Source organism: Macaca nemestrina, chromosome 12 (assembly GCF_043159975.1).
Source record: "Macaca nemestrina isolate mMacNem1 chromosome 12, mMacNem.hap1, whole genome shotgun sequence".
NCBI classification, from domain to species: domain Eukaryota; kingdom Metazoa; phylum Chordata; class Mammalia; order Primates; family Cercopithecidae; genus Macaca; species Macaca nemestrina.
In genome coordinates this window covers 111,679,256-111,707,167 of record NC_092136.1, presented here as the reverse complement: position 1 = coordinate 111,707,167, position 27,912 = coordinate 111,679,256, and the positions used below count along the sequence as shown (strand labels likewise).

General features: G+C 42.0%; 1 protein-coding gene across 8 annotated transcripts in view; it reads left to right on the top strand.

Moving 5' to 3' along the window:
* The window catches only part of LOC105493752 (ALG9 alpha-1,2-mannosyltransferase), a 101,376-nt gene extending 74,532 nt beyond the window's left edge, over positions 1-26,844 (top strand). For 4 of the 8 annotated variants that reach the window (XM_071075943.1, XM_071075941.1, XM_071075945.1 and 1 more), the window contains 2 exons: positions 22,167-22,285; positions 22,597-26,844. In XM_071075943.1, the coding sequence (XP_070932044.1) occupies positions 22,167-22,285; positions 22,597-22,634 (157 nt within the window). In that variant the 3' untranslated portion in view covers positions 22,635-26,844. Of the gene's footprint in view, positions 1-11,977; positions 12,797-12,824; positions 12,927-22,166; positions 22,404-22,596 lie in introns of those variants that run through there. The other 4 variants (XR_011611238.1, XR_011611237.1, XM_071075944.1 and 1 more) reach the window with 4 other exon arrangements.
* Positions 26,845-27,912: the final 1,068 nt, after the last annotated feature.

Here is a 27,912-nt window from a genome sequence, read left to right as displayed (position 1 = left end):
TGCCATTTCTACGTAATGGGAAATAGTGCTTCTTCTTAACAGCAACAACAAACATTTTTTTTGAGACAGTCTCACTCTGTCACCACGCTGGAGTGCAGTGGCACAATCTCAGCTCACTGTAACCTCTACCTCCTGGGCTCAAGCAATCCTCCCACCTCAGCTTCCCAAGGCACCTGCCACCATGCCCAGCTAATTTTTGTATTTTTTGTAGCGACGGGGTTTTGCCATATTGCCCAAGCTGGTTTTAAACTTGTAAGCTCAAGCTGTCCGCTCACCTCAGTCTCCCAAAGTGCTGGGATGACCCATGGCACCCAGCCTTAACAATTTCTTTTTTTTTTTTGAGATGGAGTCTTGCTCTGTCTCCCAGTCTGGAGCAAAGTGGCGTGACCTGAGCCCCAAAGTGCTAGGATTATAGACGTGAGCCACCACTCCTGGCCCTTAACAAATATTTTTTGGGAGCCTGCAGTGTTCTAGGTGATTTGGACATATAGTGAATAAAACAAAGACTTTCTTCTAGTGAAGCTTGTTTGGAGGTGGGTAGGGAAGACATATAATGTATAAGAAAATAAGTTATATAGTATATTAGAGGATGATAAATGCAAGGAAAAAGTGTATTAGGTTAAGAGAAGCATTGAGAGTTCCATGAGAGCTGGGGGTTACACTTTGAGCTAGGGTGGTCAGAGTTGCCCTCAATGAAAAGATGATATTCAAACAAAGACTTGAAAGATGTAAGGGCATTAGCCATGTGGACATCTGAGGGAACAGCTAGTGAAACGCTGTGGCATGAGGAAGAAACAGGAGGCCAGTGAGGCTGGAGCTGAGCAAGAGTGAAGAATAGCAGGTGGTGTGGTCAGAGTGCAGTAGGAGTGAGAGTGCAGGTTATAAAGAGCTTTGTAGGCTGTTGAAAGGCCTATACTCTCAATTAAATGGGGAGCCACTGTAGGGTTTTGAGCAGAGACTTGATATAACTTTTAAAAGGATCATTTTCAGTTCTGTGCTGAGAATAAATGGTAGCAAGTAAGAATAGAAGCAGGGAGACCAGTTAGGCCACTCTTGCAATAGGCCAGGCAAGAGATGAGGGTTCTTCAGATCAGGGAGAGGGCAGTGGAGATAATGAGAGGTAGTTATGCTGAGGATATAGAGAAATGCACTGAATTTGAGGTGTGAAAGAAAGGAGGGAAAGATGATCCCTAGGGATTTTGATCCAAGAAACTAGAAAAATGAAATTGCTATTAATTGAGATGGGAGAAACTGCAAGTAGAACAGGTTTTAGGGGTACAGTGAGAGATAAGCTTTAGTTAAGTTCGATATCAGTCAAACTTAACTGGTCAGTTGCCAGGCAAATAGAATTATTGAACTGACAGCTAGACATACAGTCTAGAGTTCAAGGGGGAAGTCTGAGCTAGAGACTCAGACTCATTTAGAACTGTTGGCATTTAGATGATATTTTTTAAAAACATGAGACTGGATGAGATCACCAAAGGAGAGAACGAAGTTAGGGACGAGATGAGGCCAGGGAAACTCCAGTATATAGAGATTAGGGAGAAGTGGAGGAACCAGCAAAGGTGACTGAGGGCGATCATCAGTAAAGTAGTAGGAAACCCAGGAGAGGAGAGTACCCTGGAAGCTAAGGGAAGAAAATGTTTTCAGGAGGAAGGAGTGGTCACCTGTGTCAGAAGCTGTTGATAAAACAAGTAAAATGAAGAATAACAACTGTCCATTAGATTTGGCAACTGGTAAAGGCAATTTGGGTGAAGTAGGTGGGGTGTAGGGACTGGAGAGATTGATTAGAAAGGTTGAAGTGAGAACAGTAGAAGAATTGGGATAGCAAATATGGACAAGTCTTTTGAAGAGTTTTGCTATACAGGGAAGCAGGGAAATAGGACATATCTGGTGGTGGGTGTCAGGAAAAGTGATAACTGGAGATTTTTTATCTTTTTAAAAAAAACTTTTAGTATGGCCAGGTGCAGTGGCTCACACCTGTAGTCCCAGCACTTTGGGAGGCCAAGGTAGGTAGATCACTTGAGGCCAGGAGTTCGAGACCAGCCTGGCCAACATGACAAAACCCTGTCTCTATTAAAAATACAAAAAAAATTAGCTGGGTGTGGTGGTGCACACCTATAGTCTCAGCTACACAGGAGGCTGAGACATGAGAATTGCTTGAACCTGGGAGGCAGAGGTCGCAGTGAGCCAAGATCGCACCACTGCACTCCAACTCCAACCTGGGCGACAGAGCGAGACCTTGTCTCAAAACAGCAACAACAACAACAACGAAAAAGCAGTGGATGAACCTACATAGACACATCATTATCATCCAAAGCCCACGGTTTACATTAGGATTCACTCTTTTTTTTTTTTTTTTTTTTGGAAACAGAGTCTCTCTCTGTCACCCAGGCTGGAGTGCAGTGGCTCAATCTCGGCTCACTACAAGCTCCGCCTCCCAGGTTCACGTCATTCTCCTGCCTCAGCCTCCCGAGTAGCTGAGACTACAGGCGCCCGCCACCATGCCCGGCTAATTTTTTGTATTTTTAGTAGAGACGGGGTTTCACCATGTTGGCCAGGATGGTATTGATCTCCTGACCTCGTGATCTGCCCGCCTTGGCCTCCCAAAGTGCTGGGATTACAGGCGTGAGCCACTGCGTCCGGCCCAGGGTTCACTCTTTGGTGTTACACAGTTCTATGGCATAATGTCATGTGTCTCCCATTACCGTTTCATGTGAAATAGTTTCACTGCTCCAAAACTCTGTGCTCTACCTCCATGCTCTATTCTCCCCTGCTACATTCCCGGACAACCACTAATCTTTTTACTGTCTTCATAGTTGTGCCTTTTCCAGAATGTTGTATAGCTTGAATCATACAGCAAGCTTTTCATATTGAGTTCTTTCACTTAGCAAGCTGCATTTAAGTTTCTTCTGAGTCTTTTCATGGCTTAATAGCTTATTTCTTTTGAACTCTGAGTAATATTCCATTGTCTGGATGTGCCACAGTTTATTCACCTACTGAAGGATATCTTTGGTTGCTTCCAAGTTTTGACAGTGGTCTTAGTTCAGACTGCTATAACAAATGATCATAAACTGGGTGGCTTAAACAACAAACATTTACTTCTCACAGTTTTGAAGGCTGGAAGACCAAGATCACGGTGCCAGTATAGTAAGGTTCTGGTAGAGGCCATCTTTCTGGCTGCAGACAGCTGACTTGTATCCTCACATGGCTGAAAGAAGGCAAGCTAGCTCTCTAGCCTCGTCTTATAAGGACCTTAATCCCATTCTTGAGCGCTTCACTCTTATGACCTAATTCCCTCCCAAAGGCCCACCTCCAAATACCATCACATTGGTGATTAGACTTCAACATATGAATTTCGAGGGGACACAAACAGCCCATAACAGCAATTATGAATAAAGCTGCTATAAACATCCCTGTGCAGGTGTTTGTGTGGACATACATTTTCAACTCCTTCGGGTAATACCAAGGCGAATGATTGCTGGATTGTATGGTAAGAGTCTGTTTAGTTTTGCAAGAAGCTGCCAGATTGTCTTCCAAAGTGGCTGTATCATTTTGCATTCCTACCAGCAATGAATGAATGCGTTCCTGTTGCTCCACATCCTTGCAGCCATTTGGGATTATCAGTGTTTTGAATTTTGGCCATTCTAATGGGTGTATAGTGGTATTTCATTGTTGTTTTAATTTACATTTCTCTAATATGATGCAGAGCATCTTTTCATGTGCTTATTTGCCATCTGAGTATCTTTTTCAGTGAGGTGTTTGTTAAGTCTTTGGGTATTTTTTAATTGGGTTGTTCGTTTTTTTAGTGTTGGGTTTTTTGTTTGTTTTTGAGACAGGGTCTCGCTCTGTCACCCAGGCCGGAGTACAATGGTGTAGTCATAGCTCACTGTAACCTCTAACTCCTGGGCTCAAGTAGTTCTCTCACCTCAGCGCCCCAAAGCGCTCGGATTACAGGCATAAGCCACCACACCCAGTCTTATTGTTGAGTTTTAAGAGTTCCCTGTGTATTTTGGATAACAGTCCTTTATTTGATATGTCTTTTGCAAGTATTTTCTCCCAGTCTGTGGCTTGTCTTCTCACTGTTGACAGTGTCTTTCACAGAGCAGAAATATTTTATTTTAATGAAGTCCATCTTCTCAATTCTTTTTTCATAAATCATGCCTTTGGTGTTGTATCTAAAAAGTCATTGCCAAACCCAAGTTCATTTAGATTTTCTCCTATATTATCTTCTAGGAGTTTTATACTTTCAGCTTTGTTGGTTTTTTTTTTTCTTTTTCTTTTTCTTTTTTGAGACGGAATCTTGCTCTGTCGCCCAGGCTGGAGCGCAGTGGCACACTCTCGACTCACTGCAACCTCCACCTCCCAGGTTCAAGCGATTCTGCTGCCACAGCCTCCCAAGTAGCTGGGATTACAGGCGCCCACCACCATGCCCAGCTCATTTTTGTATTTTTAGTAGAGACAAGGTTTCACCACGTTTGCCAGGCTGGTCTGGAACTCCTGACCGGAAGTGATCCACCCACCTCGGTGTCCCAAAGTGTTGAGATTACAGGTGTGAGCCACCATGCCCAGCCTACACTTTTACTTTTTATATTTAGGTCTGTGGCCTGTTTTGAGTTAATTTTTGTGGAGTGTGTAAGATCTGTGTCTAAATTTAATTTTTTTTGCATGAGGATGCATGGTTGTTCCAGCACCATTTGTTGAAAAGACTATCTGTTTTTTATTGTGTTGCCTTTGTTCCTTTGTCAGAGATTTATATTTGACTGTATTTATGTGGATCTACTTTTGGGCTCTCTATTCTGTTCCACTGACCTATTTGTCTTTTCTTTCTCCAGTATCACACTGTCTTGATTATTGTAGCTTTATAGTAAGTCTCACAGTTGGGTAGTGTCAATCCCCCAACTTTGTTCTTTTTTTTTTCCCCCGAGATGGAGTCTTACTCTGTCATCCAGGTTGGAGTGCAGTGCCACGATCTTGGCTTATTGCAACCTCTGCCTCCCGGGTTCAAAAGATTCTCCTGCCTCAGCCACCCAAGTAGTTGGGATTACAGGCATGTGCCACCACGCCTGGCTATTGTTGTTTTTTTTTAGTGGAGATGGAGTTTCACAGTGTTGGCCAGGCTGGTCTCGAACTCCTGACTTCAAGTGATCCTCCCACCTCGGCCTCCCAAAGTATTGGGATTACAGGTATGAGCCACTGCACCTCACCAACTTTATTCTTCTTTAATATTATTTTGTGGATTCTGGGTCTTTTGCCTCTCCATATAAACTTTAGAATCAGTTTGTCAACATCCACAAAATAACTTGCTGGGATTTTGATTGAGATTTTATTTAATCTATAGATCAAATTGGGAAGAACTGACATCTTGACAATACTGAGTCATCCTATCCATGAATGTTGCTAAATTTATACTGAAGTATTGCATTTTTGGGAGTGTGATGGTAGGAATCTGGACATTTTCTTCCAGTGGCCTTGCCTTTCTCAGTGAAGTAGGAAGTGGGATTATCAGCTGAGAAAGGAGCTTAAGGGATGAGGTGGTAAGAGATTTGAGGAGAAAGAAGGTGTGAAATAATTGAGGAGAGCGAGAGACACAGAAGCTGCAGAAATACAGTATGATTGGAGGACAGGATCCAGAACCCGTTGGAGCCTTAAATGGGGCCATGTAGTTGCTTTTTGCTTCTTCACTTATGTATAGTTACAGCTTCACTGTGAGGCACAAAACAGGTAAATTTAACCAGGGTGTTTTGTTTTTGTTTTTGTTTTTTTTTTAACTTTATTGCAGTGTAATTTACATGTCATCCAGTTCATCCATTTTAAAGTATACAATTAAATGATTATTACTGAAGTTACCAAGTTGTAAAACCATTACCACAGTTCAATTTTAAAACACTGTTATCACTCCAGTAAGATACCTCATTCCCACTGCCATCTCCAGGGATCCCGCTAATCTATTCTCTGCTTCTGTAGATTGCCTTTTCTGGATATTTCATGTAAGTGGAATCATATGTGGAGTTTAGTGTCTGGTTTCTTTCACTCAGCCTGTTTTTGAGGTTCATTCATGTTATAGCATTTATCAGTAGTTGTCTGTTTTTATTGCTGAATACTGTTCCATTGTTTAATCCTTCACTAACTGGTGGACATTTCCATTGTTTACACTTTTTGGCTATCAGGAATAATGCTGCTATGAACCTTCTCTGTATATCTTTGTGTAGGGGCTTGGGCTTTAGTTAAGAAAGTTCAACAGAGCCTGAAGGGACAAGAGAACTGAAGGTTTCTGCAGGGAAGTGATCTAATGAGTGACCATGACCTTAAGAAGCTGGTAAGGAGGGAAGTTGGGGGAAAGTATTGGGAGAGTGGGAGACAGTGAAAGGTGGTAGGATCATGGATGGGTGTTCAAAACATTGCCAGAACTGGAGTAGTAATAGACAGCTGGAGAGATAGAAGCAGCAGTGATGGTAGGAAGTTCTCAGCATCACACGTGTTCTTTGGTACCTGGCTTGTTGTTTATTATAGTATTTGGGGTGGGGCTCTATTGTGCCTTCATTTTTGATTTGAGAAAACTGTGACAACACGAGACCTGGGCCTGGAAAGATCCCCAGCTCTGAGGGGACAGCAGATCTCAAGCAACCTTGCTGGTAACTGGGGAATGCCTTCAGAGAATTTTCTTCCCATAAACTGTTCAGAGCCTGATTTTCACAACCACCTGTTGAGAAAGAAAGAATCATTTGGGTCAAGAGCCAAAGAGGTACAGTTCATATGTAAAGGACAGTGAAGACAGCATGGGGTTTGAAGACCTGTGAATTTAATCCTGGCCACTTGGTGTTCGTACCATTCTGATTCCAAAATTTCCATATCAGTAAAACAGGTAACTATTTTATGTATTTTCTAGGATTGTATAAGAATTAAATGAGATTGAATATATGAAAGTCCGTTTACATTCTAAAACATGGAAATGTTAAGCCTTTTAATTAATTAGCAGGCTATCAAGCGTTCCAGAATTATACGATTTTGTTTACACTTATCTTCCTCAGCATTTTCTAGTATATATTGGTCTAACTGCAAAAACAGCAGGATGCTACAGCCAGTTTTGCCACAGCAGTTTCTATCTGTGAGCACCATGACATATGATGTTGCTGACTTTGGGCCAATTAAGGTAGACTGTATTGTCAGAGCCTGTGTGCCTCAGAGCTGAGATGGTGCATGAAATGCTTTTGTGAGCATAATCTTGAAATGCCTTCACACTTATTTACTGGAGCAATTAAAGTTCCTCTGTCATCTTGAAACAATGGTTTTTGTACTTAGGCAATTTATATATTAAGGAGAAATAATGGTCCATTCGTATATAATGGTCACTTATGTCTTAGACCCTAGATAAGATGGGGCTGCACACCTCACTATTCACTGGCTCTTTCTGAGAAAAGGAAAAGGTTTTAATAGGCCTATGACACATAGCCACATGATCTGTTTAGAAATGTAAGTAGGTTAATTTCTCAAATGTTTAAGTTCCTAAAATCTAAACCTGCTTTTTTTATTGTTTATTTTTCTCAGATCATTTATTCTTTCTTCCATTGTCTGTCTGTCCAACTCTTCTCCAGTTAGCAAATATTGATTGAACACTGCCAGGCACTATGATAAACTGTAGGTAGACAGGGATAAACAACAGTACATACCAGGTCCCTGTCCTCTTGGACCTTACAATACAATGGTGAGGCTGACCTTCAACAAATAGCCACGCAAATCAATAGGTAATTACAATATGTACTATGTGCTTGAAGAGGAAAGTACAGGGTGTTGCAAGTGGAACAGTGGGGAGACACTTGGAGTCTTCCTGGTATGTTCCTAAGTCAGCTGGTTGGGCAGGTTTGGAGATCAGAAAGTATTTACTGAATATCTGGTATGTCCTTGTTATAGAGTTAGATTCTTTTTTATTTTATTTTTTATTTTTTGAGAGGGAGTCTCGCTCTGTCGCCCAGGCTGGTGTGCAGTGGCATGACCTTGGCTCACTACAACCTCTGCCTCCTGTGTCCAAGTGATTCTCCTGCCTCAGCCTCCCAAGTAGCTGGGACTACAGGCACATGCCACCACGCCTGGCTAATTTTTTGTATTTTTTAGTAGAGACAGGGTTTCACCATGTTAGCCAGGATGGTCTCAATCTTCTGACCTTGTGATCCATCTGCCTCAGCCTGCCAAAGTGCTGGGATTACAGGCATGAGCCACCACGCCCGGCCTAGAGTTAGATTCTTTAAGGCACATAAAATAAGTGATTAGACACAGACTTTTCCCTTGAATAACTTATAACTTTTGTAGGAAGACCTACACACATGAAAACAACTTGAAAATAGTGTTAAGACCAGACCAGGCACAGTGGCTCACACCTGTAATCCCAGCACTTTGGGAGGCCGAGGCAGGCAGATCATGAGATCAGGAGATTGAGACCATCCTGGCTAACACGGTGAAACCCTCTCTCTACTAAAAATACAAAAACTTGGCTGGGCGTGGTGGCGGGCGCCTGTAGTCGCAGCTACTTGGGAGGCTGAGGCAGGAGAATGGTGTGAACCTGGGAGGCAGAGCTTGTAGTGAGCCGAGATCGCGCCACTGCACTCCAGCCTGGGCGACAGAGCGAGACTCCATCTCAGAAAAAAAGAAAATAGTGTTAAGACCATAGAGGCACCAAATCATGCTAGAACTTTAAAAAAAGGAGGGACCTATGGAGGTTAGAGTACACTTGGAAGGCTTCCTGAAAGAGGGGGTGCTTGAGCTGAAGAAAAGTAGGATTAAATAAGTACTGGTGGTAAGGAGGGAAGAATCACTTATTTAATTCAAGAAGCAATCATGAGTAAAAGTGGAAAAATATAAAATGCCTGTTGGATGAGGGGCCTAAAAGTCAGCATCAAAAAGTTCTATTTACCTCTTTGGGTGGTTTGAATTTGCTTTTATGTAAGGTAATCTATAATGTATCATCCATATCAGAAGTCTTTTGAAAGTAAAAGGGGTCCTGTCCTGGATAAATTGAAATATATGATCATCTTGCTTTAATATGACCCGAATAAAGAGACTTGTTCCAAAAAGCAGGATGGCAGAAAGAAGATATATAGATATAGTTTATTTGCTCCACAGTCCATTTACTATATGAATTTGCCCATAGTTTACTTATTTGATTTAACTTGCTGACATTTCTTATTATTGTAGCCTAGATTGGGCCTCAGCTGTCTGAAAGAGAAGCAATTGGTGTAGTTTGAAGGCAGTACCAGCATGTTTGTTTGTTTGTTTAAAAAAAAAAAAATGGAATCGACCAGGCACGGTGGCTCACGCCTGTAATCCCAGCACTTTGGGAGGCCAAGGCGAGTGGATCATGAGGTGAAGAGATCGAGACCATAGTAGCCAACATAGTGAAACCCCGTCTTTACTAAAAATACAAAAATTAGCTGGGCGTGGTGGTGCGTGCCTGTAGTCCCAGCTACTCGGGAGGCTGAAGCAGGAGAATCGCTTGAACCCAGGAGGTGGAGGTTGGAGTGAGCTGAGATCACACCACTGCACTCCAGCCTGGTGACAGAGCGAGACTGAGTCTCAACAAAAAAAAAAAAAAAAAAAAAAAATTATACTGTGAGTTATATGTAATTGGAGTCTCCACTTCTGGGAGTTGCAACCTAAAGATGATTGGGACAATTTTGTGATTGGGGCAAATTTAGGAATTCCACATGTCTGTGAATGTATGAAGAAGCCTGTTGAAGTTGTTGCAAGATAAGCAACATCCTTATTGTTGGACTGATGGAGTAGTACTTACTAAATAAGGCTAAATGGTATTAGACCATTTGGGAGAATGACAGCCCCGATGTTCATTCACTTCTTTTCCTAATTGGCTGCTGCTTTGCCTTATTAGAGGCCTACAAACCCCAGACCCCATTAGTTTGAGAGAAGATCCAGGCATAAGATCTTAATCACCATGTTCTAGTCCCTGCTCACACAACTAGTACCAGAGCTGCAACTTCCATTCCCTGAGTTTGCCATGTCTCTCTGGCTAATTTTATAAAGGTTTATCAAACTCTCAGGATATGGAATCCAAGCTATTTGACAATATCACTTTTTAGACCAGACACATTTGTTACTCTGTGGCCATCTCATATTACATACTTTCTAAAATAAAAGAGAATTTTTTTTTTTTCTTCAAAGCATGATATAATTGCTACACGAATGAAATAGCTGACAAGTGGGCAGATGTATTGCCTACTCTGAGAGTCCCCAGAGAGGAGTGAAGGGAGAGGGTTGCAATAAATCACCAGCTCAATGGTGGGTGCCTATCTAAGTGTGCTGAGAGTGTTTGGTTGTAGGAATCTGGTGGGAAATGCCTCTCCAGGATATTGGAGTTGGCTTCATGAGCAACAAGGCCTGTTTGTAGCTTCGGAAACAAGTTGGGAGTCCCTGTCAGTGCTTTGCACAGCCACTTTCCACCCACTGTTTCTTCCTTCATTATAGGTCCCTTTTGTCTTGCTTGCTTGCTTTGCTTTCACCTTTAGTTTGGGGATTGTGAGATTTTATTTTTCTCTATTTTTTTTCTTTTTGAGACAGGGTCTCGCTCTGTTGCCCACGCTGGAGTGCAGTGACACAATCTCTGTTCACTGCAACCTCCACCTCCTGGGCTCAAGCCATCCTCCCATCTCAGCCTCCCGAATAGGTGGGACTACAGGCACGGACTACCACGCCTGAATTCTGTGTTTTTTGTAGAGACAGGGTTTCACCATGTTGGCCAGGCAATTGCAGATGAAGGGTAAATACAAATAAGGAGTTAGATGTGAAACCTTTGGCTGGTATGGCAGGAGAGGGGCCTTTTCTAGTCAAAAGGCCTCTGCAGCAGCAAGTTGGGGACTGTGCTGATAACATATACTGCTTATTATGTTCTTTCAGTGTCTAGCGTAAGATTCTCAGTGGCCACTGAACTTTGGCTGTTCTGGGGACTTTACTAAGACCGTGGCTCTCCTTTTAGCCTCTAAGAGGTGAACCCAGCAGCTCTGAGGCCTAAAGAGTCCATGGCACTTACATTCATTTTTGTCCTATGTTGTAGAGAGTAATCTGGTTGAAGGGAGCCAGCCCTTAGCTCCAGCATAAGCAGAACTATTTCTCTGTGGAAGATAAGACCATTGGATTGATCACTATAAAGGGCAAATTAGCCAGAAGCATTTGTTCCAGCTATTGCTGTGTAACAGTCATCCATACTTAGTGGCGTAAAACAACAATAGTTGATTATTGTTTCTTCTCATGGTTCTGGGAGTTGATGGGCTCAACCAGCCAGTTCTTTCTCAGGATCTCTAATGCATTAGCCATCAGATAGTGGCTGGGGCTGGAGGCAGCTGAGCGGCTTTCTCACTCATATGTCTGGATGCTGGCTCTTGGCTAGATCTCAGCTGGGGCTGTCAGCCAGAACACCTATCTGTGTCTTCTCTATGTGGCTTGGGCTTCCTTATAGCATGGTGGCTGACTTCCAAGAGTAAGCATCTAAAGATCTGCATAGTTTTTTTTGACCTAGCCTTGGAAGTCACACAGTATCACTTCCTCCTCGTTCTGTTCATTGGCAGCAAGCCAGTTGAATAACTCATGCTCAAGGGGAAAAGAATTAGGCTTCCTCTGTTGATGGGAGGAGTGTGAAAGAAGTATGGACATGCTTTAAATCCACTACGTATCTTGCAACGCCATTCTCCATCCAAACTGGATAATCTTTGCAACTTTTCTTTTTAAAGGTGATTTCTTACAGAAGAGGCATATGGTATACGCAATAGTCCAGCAGGCTGTTTCCATCTGCAGCTTCTTATTACCCAGGTGGAAGGGGAGACTCCACCCCATGGCAGAATTTGGTTACAGGCCAACAGTTTGACATGCTTCAGATGGTGCTTCCATCCTTTGGGTAGAATTAGTTCTCCCTCCTAAGCAGTAATTGAAGTGTTTTTGTTTTTTCCCTGCATGTCAATCATGGTGGTGCCCTTAGCTTCCTCAGCAATGCCAAGAATACTGAGAAACAGGAAGAAGAGATCAGAGTTTCTATACTTTGGTATTTATCAACTTTTATTCTCTTATACTTTCTGTTTCACTCTCTGTCAGTTTTTGGCTTTTCCTCCTCTTATTCTCCCAGGATGCTTTCTTGAGACCCTTCATCTGGCAGAGCTACCCCAGGCCAGATTTGGCTTCAAAACACATGGTGTTTTGCCATTATTCAGTTGCTTAATCATTAAAATCTGCTGACATTTTAAGACGAATAAACCTTTTTTCATTTTTCTGAAGCTTAGAGAGTCTGCTTTCTATTGTTGTGAAATGAGTTCTCTAGAAAGAAACCATTTACAGACCATCTGTTCTCTAAGTCCATGCCATAGAGGCTCTCAGGTTTGAAGAGCATGTAACCTGTTTTAGGACCACAGCTACTTTTAGCTGCCTTAGCCTAAGCAGGCAGCATCATTTGAGGTCTTTGTTCTGAGTTCCTTGAGAGTTAGAACCACATTACATGTTGATTCTCTACAACTCCTAGTACATTATAGAGTCTTAGAAAATATGTATTGATTATGTATTTCACATTCTTAAAACTGGATTTATACTAGAGTAAATAGAAAAAAGATGGTATAAGGTTTTCTTCAGAAGCTTCTGATGCCCTTATTTGGTAAAATAAAGATTATTGAGTTATTTTAAAGCATACTCGTTGTTTATTTCATCTCTGTAAAGCTTGCCAGAATCATTTGCTGATGTGACCCCCAATCCTTCTATTTGTCACATAAAAGAAGCCCAAATGAGGGTCCGAAGAGCAGGGATAAAAACTCTCTCAAATGTTGTCATCTTCTTCACAGGACTGATGAATGGAACATAGAGTACCTTTATATCTAAGTAACTGTCAGATGGGAAAAAAGTCTGGTGAAGAGCATTTCTCCAGCAACCTTGATGGGACTGAGGTCAGAAAATAGCCAGTTGCCTAATAGCATTTTTCCCCAGTTCCTCATTCTGAATATTTGCTAAAGGTGACTGATCAAAAGGTTATGATGTTATGCCAGATGTTGGCCAAGGCCACAAATCGGTGGAATGATTCACTCTGTATGCCAGTCTCACGATGCCACGATTCTGGTTTGTGCCTCAGTAAACTTCCCAGTCATTACATATAATGGATTTTTGGAGGTTGCTCCAGATAGTCAAAATCATGAATATTTATTGAACATCAAGGGTCTACTGAACATGCCTGCTCAAAGTAAAATATACTGGTCATGTGGATAATGCTGATTCAGCAAATTCTGTGTAAACGGCCACCTGCGGGGTATATTGCCATTATACAATTATGGGACCTTCTGCAGTATATTTTCTTTGCCACATGCCTTCCATGCCTCCCTTGCACTCTGACATCCCATAGCCACCACCGTCCCCCAACTCCCCACTCTAGACTTCTGCTTTGCTGTGCCCCGTGTAATGGCTTTAGGATTGAATTGCTTAGGAAGAGAACAGAAAAAATAACCTCAGATTATTTTTGATATTTCCTTTTCCTTGTGGAAGATGAATATTGTAAGAAGGGTGGGAGGTAAACCAGATGCTCTGGTTTAAGAGTCACAGCATAGGCATTAATTCATTCACAGACTATTTGTTGAGGACTTTCTGTGGCACTTTCCTAAAAACTAGAGATAGAGCAGTTAGATAAAATTCCATCCTCAAGGGACTGGTGGAGTATAACATACAGCGTGGAACTCCTCTTTTGTATAACAGGGTTGTAAGTCACCTTTGCATTAGTTATCATTAAAATAATGTCTCTCACCACATTTCCTGTTAAAAAGATAACCATCACATTTTTGCTGCATACCAGCTTTTTGAGACGTGCTTAAATTGCTTGATATGGAACTATAGATTGACTGTCACTAAGTCTTGAAGGAATTCTGAGATTCTCTTCAGAACTGAAGATAGCTGCAAAAGCCAAGTTCTGCACTAACGGTTGTAGAAAATCTCTCACTGAAAGGTGAGCTAAATGCAAGAGAGAAAGAAACTAACTTGAAAAAGCTGCAGCTGGAAAGACAACTGGCAGTGGGCTTAGATTACAGGTTTACAGGGGATATTAATGCTTGGACGGATGGATGGATGGATGGATGGATGGATGGATGGATGGATGGTTGGCTGGATGGTTGATGGGATGGATGGATGGATGGATGGATGGATGGATGGTTGGATGGATGGTTGATGGGATGGATGGATGGATGGATGGATAGGTAGATAGATAGATAGATAGATAGATAGATAGATAGATAGATAGATAGATAGATAGATAAGAGAAGAAACAAAGAGAGAGGAGAGGAGAAGAAAGAAGAGGAGAAAGAAGACAGGACAAGACCTGGGCCAGGCATGGTGGCTCATGCCTGCAGTCCCACTATTTTGGGAGGCTAAGGCCACAGGATTGCTTGAAGCTTTAAGACCATCCAGGGCAACATATTGAGACTCTGTCTCTATAAATAATAATAATGATAATAAATTAGCTGGGTGTGGTGGCACATACCTGTAGTCCCCATTACTCTGGAGACAGATCAGGGAGGATCACTTGAACCCAGGAGGTTGAGGCTGCAGTGACCTATAATCATGCCACTGCACTCCAGCCTGGACAACAGAGCAAGATCCTGTCTTTTAAAAGAGAAAGAAAACCTGGATACTAGGATGTTTTCTTTTTAAAATGAAAAATTGACCCAGCATTTCCATTTGTGCCTGCTGAACTGGTGACATCAGGGACTGGCAGCCAGTCATTCATTGACGTCAGCAAGAGCAGATTTAAATCTCCACAGCCGAATGCTCCTCAGCCCTGATAAATAGGGCTGGTAATTGAATTAGAAAACATTCTGAGCCGTGAGCTAATTATGCTGTTCAGGCAATTGCTTTGTCCAGGTCTGTTTCATCCTTGAATCACTTGAGTGACTTTCTCACTGGCAGGGGAAGTATTTCAGTTTCCATGATAGAGGCACATATTTATGTCTCCCTAAATCATGCTGCCTGTGCTGCCCTAGGGCAGTACTTTGGCATTTCACTTTATTACAGACATTATTGTATGAGTTTTGATAGGTATTAGTTTTGTCTGTGAATCAGTCTGATCTCTGTTTCCGTGTGTATAAATGTGTGCACCACATGTCATTCCAGTGCACAACTGCTCTTTCCTTTTTTTTTTTTTTTTGAGCCAGAGTTTCGCTCTGTCACCCAGGCTGGAGTGCAGTGGCTCGATCTCGGCTCACTGCAAGCTCCGCCTCCTGGGTTCACGCTATTCTCCTGCCTCAGCCTCCCGAGTAGCTGGGACTACAGGCGGGCACCACCATGCTGGCTAATTTTTTATATTTTTAGTAGAGACGGGTTTTCACCATGTTAGCCAGGATGGTCTCGCTCTCCTAACCTCGTGATCCGCCCTCCTCGGCCTCCCAAAGTGCTGGGATTACTGGCGTGAGCCACCACGCCCGGCCTCCTCTTTCCTTTTATAAAGGTAAATTACCAATTTGGTTTCCTTTTTTCAATAACAATACAACAATTCAAAATGCCCCAGTTATGCTTAATATATTAAAGCTTTTGATGACAAAATAATCTAGAACAGCAGCTGGAATGTTAGAAAGGAAGAATTCAAGCCAGCTTGTTCTTTTGGTTAAATACACACACACACACACACACACACACACACACACACACACACACACACACACACACAAGCTAGGTGCAGTGATTCATACCTGTAATCCTAGCACATTGGGAGGCCAAGGTGGGAGGACTGCTTGAGCCCAGGAGTTTGAGACCAGTCTGGGCAACATAGTATAACCCCGTCTCTACAAAAAGTAAAAAGCTGGGAATGGTGGCACACACCTTAGTCCCAACTACTCAGGAGGCTAAGATGGGAGGATCACTTGAACCCTTGAGGTCAAGGCTGCAGTGAGCTGGGATCACACTACTACATTCCAGCCCAGGTGAAAGAGTGAGATCCTGTCTCAAAAGAAAAAAAAGAAATTACAATATATTCCCACCCCAGCTTAGAGATGAGAATGGCCTAAGCATATATTGGCTGCTTTCTGATTCCATCTTCTGGAAAAAATTAGTTAGTGGCTTTGTGTGTTATAGATAGATAATGCTATTAAAGATCACAACCAGAATCTGCAGGAGAAAAGGAGGTTTGTCTTCTAAAGGATTTTTTTCCAGTGCCACACTCTGATGTTAAATAGATCCTTCTTAGCTTTTCCTTCTATGTAATTCTCGCCTTTTTTGTAGTTTTGTGTTCTGGTTTAACTAGAAATGCCTCCTTATTTCCTGAATACATTATTTAGAATTTGATGCCGAATTTCTTGTGATTATACACTGAGGGAGCTTGGCAAATCAGGATGTTTCTTGGATCTCATGATGTAGCTAAGTCAGACCCATGTTTGTCCTTAGCAAAATAGTTATTCCAAACCACAAATTCACTTGGACTTTGAATTCCTCATTGACAGTAGGAGGAACCATCATTGTGTTCCTGGCATTTAACCCATTGCTTGACATGGAGCTCATTTATCTGTAGTTAAACTAAATTGAATTAAACTCAGATCTCATTTGTGTGATATCCCTCCCTCGCTCTCTTCAGCAGTCCATCCATTCATCCTTCCTTCCATCCAACATTTGTTTTTCAGCATTTACCATATGCCAGACACATGTCGGCAGATAAAACAGGCATGGCCCCTGGAATTTGGGTGTGTTTTGTGGGGGAGGGTAGATAATAAACTAGTTAACCAACAAATAAATAATACAAATTGTGAACTGTATAATGAAGAAACACACAGGTGCACTGAGAGAAAAGAAGTGAGAGGTGGAAACCTAGGATTTCCTAGGATTGTTGGAAGACCTCCCAAAGGAGGTAACTTTTTTTTTTTTCCCCTGAGACAGAGTCTCGCCCTGTCACCCAGGCTGGAGTGCATTGGCACAATCTTGGCTCACTGCAACATCCACCTCCCAGGTTCAAGTGATTCTCCTGCCTCAGCCTCCCAAATAATTGGGATTACAGGCGGGTGCCACCACAGCCGGCTGATTTTGTATTTTAGTAGAGACGGGGTTTCACCATGTTGGCCAGACTGGTCTCGAACTCCTGACCTCAAGTGATCCACCCGCCTTGGCCTCCCAAAGTGCTGGGATTACAGGTGTGAGCCTCTGTGCCCGGCCAAAGGAGGTAACTTTTAAGCTGAGACATGAAAAATGAGATGAACTCGGTCATGAGAAAAACAGGGTAGAAGAGTGTTCCTGGGTGAGGCAACAGCATATGCAAGGGCTCTAAGGTAGGAGCTTGTATTTTTGAAGAACTGAAAGGGGGCTGGGGTGACCGGAGTGTAGAGGTCCAGGAGGAAGATGGCACAAGGTGAGGTGGGACAATCAGGCAAGGGCTGGATCTCCTAGGGATTTGTAGGCAGTGAGAAAGAGTTTGGGATTTATTCAGCCCACCTCTAGTTGCTGCTGAATGCACAGAGTATTAACCTGAGATGCCTGTAGATTTGGTTATGGTTAGACAAGTTGCTTTTCCTGCTTAGTGTACCTTGGAATACTGGATGGATTAAATGAAATGATGTGCTACATGTTTATTAAATGCTGCTTATACGCCTACCTACCCAGCCCTCAGCATTTGACCTCCCGTCTGAATGTTTGCATTATCACTTTGAACTTCTGTGTCAGTTGTTTAGAATTTACCATATGCTGAGTTATGATGATGTATCGTTCATAATCTGTTCTACCCAATTAGCTTATTAGCCCTTTGAGAAGAGAGACTTATATGTCTTCAGAGCCAGCACACAAATGCTTACATATAGTAGGCACATTGATTTTTTTGTTTGTTTGGTTGCTTTTTGTTTTTGAAAATTGAGGGTTTCCTTTATTTAAAAATTTGTCTACTGGTTTTAAAACATTATTATAAGTAATAAATTTATCTTTTATATATATTTGAAATTTTTAATCATAGCAAATGGAAAACCAAGTAGATTGTTTGTAAAACAAGCAAATAAATAAATAACATAGCGTAAAGTATAAAGTAAAAGTCCTTTGCTATATCATAGGGACTGCATAATTTTCATTTTAATTGATACTGCTAAAACTGCCTTTCTAAGTGGCTATGCAGGTTTACACTTTTACTGGCAATATCTGTTTCTTGATTCCTCATCAGTGTTTGAGACTGTCAGGCTTTTTAACTTTTCCAAACCTGATTATTGAAAATTGTGTCTAGTCTTACATTTCCCTGATTCCTGGTAAGATTGATCATTATTTAATGTTTATCAACCATTTGCATTTCTCTTCTGTAATCATATCTTCTGTCATTTTTCCTGTTGAATTGTCTTACTGATCGCCCAGTTTATATAGTCTAGATTCAAATCGTCTGGTACATATGTTGCATTTTCTCCCAATCTCTTTTATTTTTTACCCTTGTTTTAGCTTCTCTTTTGAACTCAACAATAATGCATAGTAATCCTTCTTCTATTTCAGTCCAGCTAGTTATTTTTTAACTTTTTTTGTTTTTCAGAAATGTGATTTTGCTGTGTTTGCCCAGGTTGCCCTTGAACTCCTGGGCCCAAGCAATTCTTTCATGTACCCAGGATTACAGGAACATACCACAACACCTGCCTAGTCAGTGTTTTGTTTTGTTTTGTTTTGTTTTGTTTTGTTTTTGAGACAGAGTGTTGCCCCATCACCCAGGCTGGAGTGCAGTGGCGCAATCTCAGTTTACTACAAGCTCCATCTCCCAGGTTCAAGCAATTCTCCTGCCTCAGCCACCCAAGTAGCTGAGATTAAAGGCACCCGCCACCATGCCTGGCTAATTTTTGTATTTTTAGTAGAGACAGGGTTTCACCATGTTGGCTAGACTGGTCTTGAACTCCTGACCTCAAGTGAGCCACTGCGCCCGGCTGCTAGTCAGTGTTTTTGATGATGATATATCCCATGTGCAGACCAAGATAGTTTTTTAAATTATTATTATTCTTTTCTCTCTCTTTTATTCACACCTAGTGATCAGGAAATATTTTTTTTCCAACTCCTGAGTGGAATCAGAATAAGATCATTTTCTGATAATTTCAGAAAATGATCATTTTTTTGAACATGATCTATCAGCCTACCAGGAAAATAGTCATCACCATTTACTATCTCAGTCCAATGGACCCTCTTTGTCTTCTATATTTTTACTTTTTTTTTTTTTTTTTTGAGACAGGGTCTCGCTCTGTCACCCAAGCTGGAGTGCAGTGGCACAATCTCGGCTCACTGCAGCCTCCACCCCCCAGGTTCAAACAGTTGTCCTGCCTCAGCCTCCTGAGTAGCTGGGATTACAGGCACGCTGTAATTTTTGTACTTTTAGTAGAGACGGGGTTTCACCATCTTGGCCAGGCTGGTCTTGAACTCCTGACTTCGTGATCCACCCGCCTTGGCCTCCCAAAGTCCTAGGATTATAGGCGTGAGCCATTGCGTCTGGCCTATTTTTAAGTTATTTTATAGGCTGGGCATGGTGGCTCATATCTGTAATCCTAACACTTTGGAAGGCTGAGGCAGGTGGATTTATTGAGCTCAGGAGTTCAAGGCCAGCTTGGATAACATAATGAAACCCCATCTCTACAAAAAATAAAAAATTAGCTAGGCACACCTGTAGCCCAGCTACTCAGAAAGCTGAGGCGGGAGGATTGCTTAAGCTCAGGAGGTCAAGGCTGCAGTGAACTATGATCATGCTACCGCACTCTAGCTTGGGCAACAGAGCGAGACCCTGTCTCAAAATAAATAAATGAAAATAAGTATAATTTATCTTTGTTCTTTGGAAGACTCTAAAAAGAATAAAATTATGAACTAGCAATCCTCCCAAATAGTAAGGAATTGCTACAAAAAGAAAGTAAAAACCTGGGACAGGTGAGGTAGCTCACACCTGTAATCTCAACACTTTGGGATTCCGAGGCAGGAGGATTGTTTGAGTCCAGGAGTTCAAGGCCAGTCTGGGCAAAATAGTGAGACCCTATCTCTTGGGGGAAAAAAAAAAAAAAAAGAAAGTTGAAAACTAAAATTGGGTCCACTGGACCCTGAGGTTATACCAAGGACTGAGTTGACCAGAAATATACAATGACTATATTAATGAAGCTTTTATTATAGAGCCAACTAAAATGGAAATTACACTTGTTAGTTTTATACTTTCTTTACTAAAGCTTGTAGGAATTTGCTCTATTTTGCATCTTTCTGTTCTACCCTTTACCCTTCACCTTATTTGTGCAGTGTAGATGAAAAGGGTAAATTTTCTTTCTTTTTTTTTTTTTTTTAGACACTGTCTCACTCTGTCACCCAGGCTGGAGTGCAGTGGCATGATCACAGCTCACTGCAGCCTCAACCTCCTGGGCTTATGGGCTCATGCCGTACTACCAGCTCAGACTTCAGAATAGCTGGGACTGCGGGTGTGTGCCAACCTGCCAGGCTAATTTTTAAACATTTTTTTGTAAACACAGGCCTCACTTTGTTGCCCAGGCTGGGCTCAAACTCCTGGGCTCAAGCAATCCTCCCACCTCAGCCTCTCAAAATATTGGAATTACAGGCCTGAGCCACCGTGCCTGGCCATTAACTTCTCCTTGACTGGGGTAGATCCTTCCTCCTTCTGTTCATTTTATTTGTAGGAGCCCTGCTTTGTCTCATGTCTCTTCTCCAAACCTCTTTTCTCTATCAAAGCCCTTGATAGAGTTCACTGTTGAAGTAAAGTGAATCTCACAGAGCACAGGGCACTGCCAGCGTCCTAGTTGGGAAGAATCTCTAAGAGGCATGCATGCCAAGCACAGTGTCATTGTGTGCAGGCATTGTAGGAGTCTGCCAAACCCAAGGGTAGGCTGCCAGTACAAATGCCACGTTGACATGACATTTACAAGTTTAGAATTTGGAAAAGGACTGGCAGTGGAACACCTTCAGCTACCTCATTCAGGATGGCAGTAACTAGGCCAACTTTTGATTTTCAGACTCAGAAATCAGAGTCAGGAAGTAATACTCCATACAGAATTTAAAACCATCACTACAACTTTTTCTAGGAGATGACAAATCCTGTTAGTCTGTTCCTGGGATGCATGATAAACCATAATGGTTAAGAGTGCAGACTCTGGAGTCAAACCTGGATTTGAATGAGGCCTCTGTCACTTACTGTGTAACCCTGTGCAATTTGAAGCCCTAGTTTCCCTTTGATAAAATAGGGATAATAATGCCACTTCCTCATAGAATTATCAAATGGATTACATCATATATTTATTTTTATTTTTTTATTTTTGTTGAGATGGAGTCTCGCTCTGTCGCCTATGCTAGAGTGCAGTGGCGTGACCTCGGTTCACTGCAACCTCTACCTCCCGGGTTCAAGCAATTCTCCTGCCTCAGCCTCCCAAGTAGCTGGGATTACAGGCATGCGCCACCATGCCCGGCTAATTTTTTTGTATTTATTAAATTAATAGAGACAGAGTTTCACCATGTTGGTCAGGCTGGTCTCGACCTCCTGATCTCAAATGATCTGCTTGCCTCGGCCTCTGAAAGTGCTGGAATTACAGGCGTGAGCCACTGTGCCCGGCCGATAATACATTTAAAATATAAGCACTTTTCACATTCTTCAGAAATTCATGAGAAATTTAGGTTTTCAGTTCTTATGTTTCAGTAATAAGTAGATATATTATAATTTACCAGGGACATGTTATCACAACATGAACTTGTGTGTAGACGCTTTCCTTGACTTAGACAATACTGGAACACTATGCACAGGCACCCAGGATGTAGTTTTCTTCCCCTCTCCAGGAAAACTTAGAGCTGGAGTCCAGGCCATTTGAGTACTTGGCGTCTCTACAGTTTCTTAGATGCAGAAACCATTTTGGTGTTAAGAATTCATTTCAGCAATAGCAGTCCTTTGATTGACCTGGAATTTTTCTATGGCACATTCTAATGCAAAATGAAGACCTAGGGCTCTTCTGAAGGATATACTGTAGCATAATAGGGACAATAATAAATTTTCATTTAGGTGACAAGGTACTCGGCCTTGATTAAGTCTTTTATCATGATCTAGTACCTAAGTAATAGGCTTTTCTGTGCCACTTGAATAAAATATAATCCTTACTACAGATCTTAGTTTATTTCTTTTAATTACATTTAGTACCATTAGTAAATTCTCCCAAGTGATAAAATTCTCTTTTTTAACCCTTGTTTTTCAGATCTTCAAAGCTGCTGCGGGCATTCTATGTCCCTTTCCTGTCAGATCAGTATACGGTGTATGTAAACTACACCATCCTCAAACCCCGGAAAGCAAAGCAAATCAGGAAGAAAAGTGGAGGTTAGCAACACACCTGTGGCCCCAAAGGACAACCGTCTTGTTAACTAGTGATTCCAGTGACCTGACTCCCTGCAAGTCATCGCCTGTAACATTTGTAATAAAGGTCTTCTGACACGAATACTGGAATCTGGGTGCTCTGGGCTAGTCAAAGTCTATTTCAAACTCTAGTCAAAAATCACATTTGCTCCTTTTGTGTCACGTCTCTGTTCTGCATGTAAACTTTTTGCAGCTAGGCAGAGAAAGGCCCTAAAGCACAGATAGATATATTGCTCCATATCTCATTGTTTTTCCTCTGTTCAATTATTTACTAGACCGGAGAAGAGCAGAACCAACTTACAGGAAGAATTGAAAATCCTGGGACTGGATGGCTGTGTTAAGCTGTTCTCCACACTCTGGCCTGGCATCTGAGAACTAGCAAGCCTCTCTTAGGCCATATGGGCTTCTCCACCAAAGCTGTTTGGCAGCTCCTAGCAGACCTTCTTGTTCAAATCCTCGTGCTGAAAATGAACATAGCCTAGTTGCCAGCCCACATGTCCTTTTCACCTCCAGCAAGACTAAGCTGCTTTAAAGCACTTCACAGAACTAGGACCCTGTCCTGGAGCTATCTCAGGAAAAAGGTGACCATTTGAGGAACTGTGACCTAATTTTATTATAATGATGCCTCTAATTTTCATTTCCTTTACAACCCACTGTAACTATATGGTTGTATTGGTTTTTTGTTTAGTTTTAGCATGCTATGTTTTGAATTCTAGACTCCTCCGTGTGAAGATACCAACAGACAAAACTACAACTGTATAGGACATATTTGGAGAAAATTTTATCAATTGATAGACTTGGATGACATCACATTTTTAAGTAATGTAATCTGAGGCCACTGCTGAGGAAATTAAGAATTTTCCTTTTTTTTTTTAACCACCCCCAGTGAAAAGGACCAGTGTATATTTATAGCACCTATTTTTTAGTTCTGTCTATTGTGAGGCACATCCTGCATGGGGCACTTCTAGTCAAATAGGCAATTATAAGGACCTAATTAAAATGTAATAAGTATATACTATTACTTTAAAAGCCTGGCCGGGCGCGGTGGCTCAAGCCTGTAATCCCAGCACTTTGGGAGGCCGAGACGGGCGGATCATGAGGTCAGGAGATCGAGACCATCCTGGCTAATACGGTGAAACCCTGTCTCTACTAAAAAATACAAAAAACTAGCCGGGTGAAGTGACAGGTGCCTGTAGTCCCAGCTACTCGGGAGGCTGAGGCAGGAGAATGGCGTGAACCCGAGAGGAGGAGCTTGCAGTGAGCTGAGATCCGGCCACTGCACTCCAGCCTGGGTGACAGAGCAAGACTCCGTCTCAAAAAAAAAAAAAAAAAAAAAAAAAAGCCTTTACTGTCAGTACTTCAGTTTACAAGGCACTTTCACAGCATCTCATTTGATCCTCACAGTCACAACATGTGGTAGACAAGGCAGGTGATTTTTTTATCCCCATTTTACAGATAAGGAAACAGGCTGGGGTGGGGAGTGAGGGGAGGTAAACATAGTTGCCTGAGGTCACACAGCCAGTAAGTAATAGAGCTGGGACTGGAACCTAGGTTTCCTTACTCTCATCTGTTGCTCCTCCATATTCCTCACTCAACCATGAAAACATTACTCGAAAGGACTGATGAGGTTAACCAGAGACCCAACTGATACTGTAACTTTCTATTTTAAGGAAGAATTGTATCTGTATTTCTTTGAGTTCTTTGGAGCCTCCAGTCTGCCTGTATGTTAGACTAGCACAGCAGTGCTGTTTGATGGAGCCTGACCTGTGGCAGGAAAGTAGTGCTTCTGTTTGGAAGTCATCTTCTTTTGCAGCCACACAGGATCCAAATATTAGTACTATTCCTGTAGTCAATCTGGGGTCACATTATAGGTGCCTTATTTCCCTAAGGGTAACTGATCCGAATATCTGCAAATAGGATGAATCTATTTTTCAGAAGTTCCATCTTTCATTTTTCTTTTTTTCTTTTCTTTTCTTTTTTTTCTTTTTCTTTTTTCTTTTGAGGTGGAGTCTCATTCTGTCGCCCAGGCTGGAGTGCAGTGGCGTGATCTCGGCTCCCTGCAACCTCTGCCTCCCAGGTTGAAGCAATTCTTATGCCTCCCGAGTAGCTGGGATTACAGGCATGAGCTATCACGCCCAGCTAATTTATGTATTTTTAGTAGAGTTGGGGTTTCACCATGTTGGCCAGGGTGGTCTTGGACTCCTGACCTCAGGTGATCCACCCACCTTAGCCTCCCAAAGTGCTGGGATTACAGACATGAGCCACTGCACCCAGCCCCCAGCCCCATCTTTCATTTTCAAAGAGGAGGGCATTCTAATAGGAACTGATGCCAAGAGAGAAGAAAAGAAGTGATAACAGAAGAAATGGCTAGTTGCAATATTAAAAAGCTCCTCTTTGAGATCTGCTCTGCAGGAATATCAGAGACAGAGTTGAAGCACTGGAGAGGTAATAGGTCTAGACAGTACAGAACAATAACTGGGGAGTGTGTGAAGATAGACTGGGCTCCTCCTTGCTTGAAAGATCTCTAGTATTTAATTCTCAATACTTGATTACTATTTTCCAGTGTAAAACTGGCACATATGATCTGACTGTAGGACAGAGAATTATAAGTGAAACATTTGCCTTACTTACAGTGATAATGTGCTGTTCTTCACAGTAGCTAAGGCCCTCTATGTTTCGCAGAGGTAAATAAGAATCCAGGAATGGAGGTCCGTCTGTGATGAATGGCTTTTTTCTAATCAAAGTAGTATAATGCTGGTCTGTTTTATCATCTTGCTTGTTTTGTTTTGTTTTTTAAACAACACCTTAATTATAATATAGCACAAACAAAGGCCAGGACTGATGCAGGGATTCCTTGGAAATAGCAGTTCCTAACACTTTTAAAACCTGATTTTGGATCTCTCTGTTCTATGTATGTCTTTAGTGAGAGCACAATAAATGGCAGGACACTGTGCCAAATGTTATAGGTAAGGAATATAGAAATGAATGTTTTTTGTTGTGAAGGTGTTTCCATGTGATATTTTATAAACACATTTTTTAAAATCTCCATCACTTTGTGATATAGGAAGGATAGCTTTGCCTGGGAAAACCAGTTTCAAAACACCTGCTCAGAGTAGCATTTCTCCCTCAGAAAATCAGTGTTCAGCCTACACTGACTGTTCTGCTTGCCATAAGGAGGAAGCATGCAAGATACTTATTTCTCCATAGATTATGGAGTATAGAGGGATGTGGGACTACAGATAATTTTTTTTTGTTTTTTTGCGAGACAGAGTCTTGCTCTGTCACCCAGGTTGGAGTGCGGTGGCGTGACCTCAGCTCGCTGCAACCTCTGCCTCCCGGGTTCAAGCAATCCTCCTGCCTCAGCCTCCCGAGTAGCTGGGATTACAGGCATGCACCACTGCGCTCAGCTAATTTTTGCATTTTTAGTAGAGGTGGGGTTTTACCTTGTTGGCCAGGCTGGTCTCAAACTCCTGACCTCGTGATCCTCCCGTCTCGGCCTCCTGAAGTGCTAGGATTACAGGCGTGAGCCACCGCGCCCGGCCCAGATGACTTTTAATAGCCTTTGATCATGGGGTGAGTGAGGAAGTAGGTATACTTGGCAAATGCATGGTTCTGTGATTTCTAGCTCTAAAGCAGCCTTATCTGAATCCCCAAATCTTGTGATGCTGAGTACCATTACTGAACCAGTCTGCACGGTAGGCATCTATTACCAAAATTTACCTCCTATCTGGTAGGTGTCATCTGGTAAGAAAGAAGACAGGTTATTTTAATCTTTTGAGATAATCACAGAAAATTACAGCCCATACTCTTTATTACCGAATTCAAGTTTGGAAATAGGCCCTTTGTTTTAAATCATGATGGGTCTTTGTCCCAACCATTTATCTAGGTCATTTTTCCAACTTTGGAGTTCTAGGAAAGAACCTTGAAAACCCGATACGATTCTGCAGCGTGAGGTCTAGGGTGACCATTTGGGCAAAGCTCCAACGGCAATCATTTATTGTGTTTTGCATTTCCTGGGATTTATTGAAATAAGAATTCACTGTGATTATGTAGTCTTCTGGCCAGTATCAGGCAGCTCTGCTTTTAATTTGGTTAATTTTATTTTATCTGAAGAGGGAGAAGAGGCACAATTTAATCTTGGCCTCCACAAGCATATTAAAGCTCATGTGTTAATCAATGCATTCTTATGCTCCTACATTAAATGCCTTGGGTAAATGGATAAATGGACATGTGCCCAGCTTTATTTTTTTTTTTGCAGCAGAAAGATCAGACTTCCATACGGCATTGTTGGATTTCAGAGGCTTTCTGGTGTATCTGTAAATCTGAATGTTGCCGTTACTTCTGCCAGTCTGTATAACCATGTGATTCATGCTGCAAATGAAATCAGGAAGCAGTGAAGTGTTAAAGCAAGACTATTGTCCAATTCGCTTGTCTTCCTGATCCTTGTACTTTATTTCGTGTCAGTGTTTACATTACATACTTATATTTCCTGTTAAAAAGTTAAATAAATTGTAGCAGTTTGATTTTCTTTTTCTTAATGTGACCTTTTCTTTTGTGCTGTTAAATCTTTCTTGGAAAGTGGAAATTGAAGGAGCTCAACTCCTTCTTTCTCCCTGACTCCAGCCCTATTCCTCAGTATGGAGACCTGCCTTCTACAGGCCAAATATCCCAGAATGTTTATTCTAAAAACTTTAGAAGACTCAGGAAACCCAGTGAAGATTAGTTTTATTTTACCTATGTTAAAACCACGCACAGTAGGGATTACTCAATATGTGGGCCAGGCGCGGTAGCTCACGCCTGTAATCACAGCACTTTGGGAGGCCGAGGCAGGTGGATCATTTGAGGTCAGGAGTTCGAGATCAGCCTGACCAACGTGGTGAAACCATGTCTCTACTAAAAATACAAAAGAGCCAGGCGTAGTGGCGCATGCCTGTAATCCCAGCTACTTGGGAGGCTGAGGCAGCAGAATCACTTGAACCTGGAAGGTGGAGGTTGCAGTGAGCCAAGATTGCACCATTCCACTCCTGCCTGAGCAGCAAGAGTGAGACTCCGTCTCAAAAAAAAATAATAGATGAATACAAATTAAAAAGAATTACTCAGTATATGAACATTGTACCTAAAAGAGGTGAAATTCCTGGATCCATCTTAAGTTTTTGGAATGAGAATCACTGGACTGTGAGAGTCTAATTTGCTTAGAAATCTTGATCCAGTTATATCTAACACTTAGGTAATTTCCCCATTTGCTGGGGTTGTCAGAAGGAATAATTTTTTAAAATTTTTTCTTGTTTTATATTTTAGAAATGGCATGTGTTGTATTGTCCAGGCTGGCCTTGAACAACAAACAGTCCTCCTGCCTCAACCTCTTGAGTAGCTAGGACTACAGGCATGCACCACTGCACCCAGCTGGAATAAGTATCTTTTTGTAAATTAATTCCTAATGTCCTTGCTATGCCATGGGCTTTATACCCTATAACTTCTAGCAGCCATCTGGTGTTGTGCCATTGGTTATCATTCTTCTTCCCATGGGACCCCAGATGCCCTTAACTTGGTTTGATTTAGTTCTCCCAAAGTGTTTGAAGAAATGATGCTTT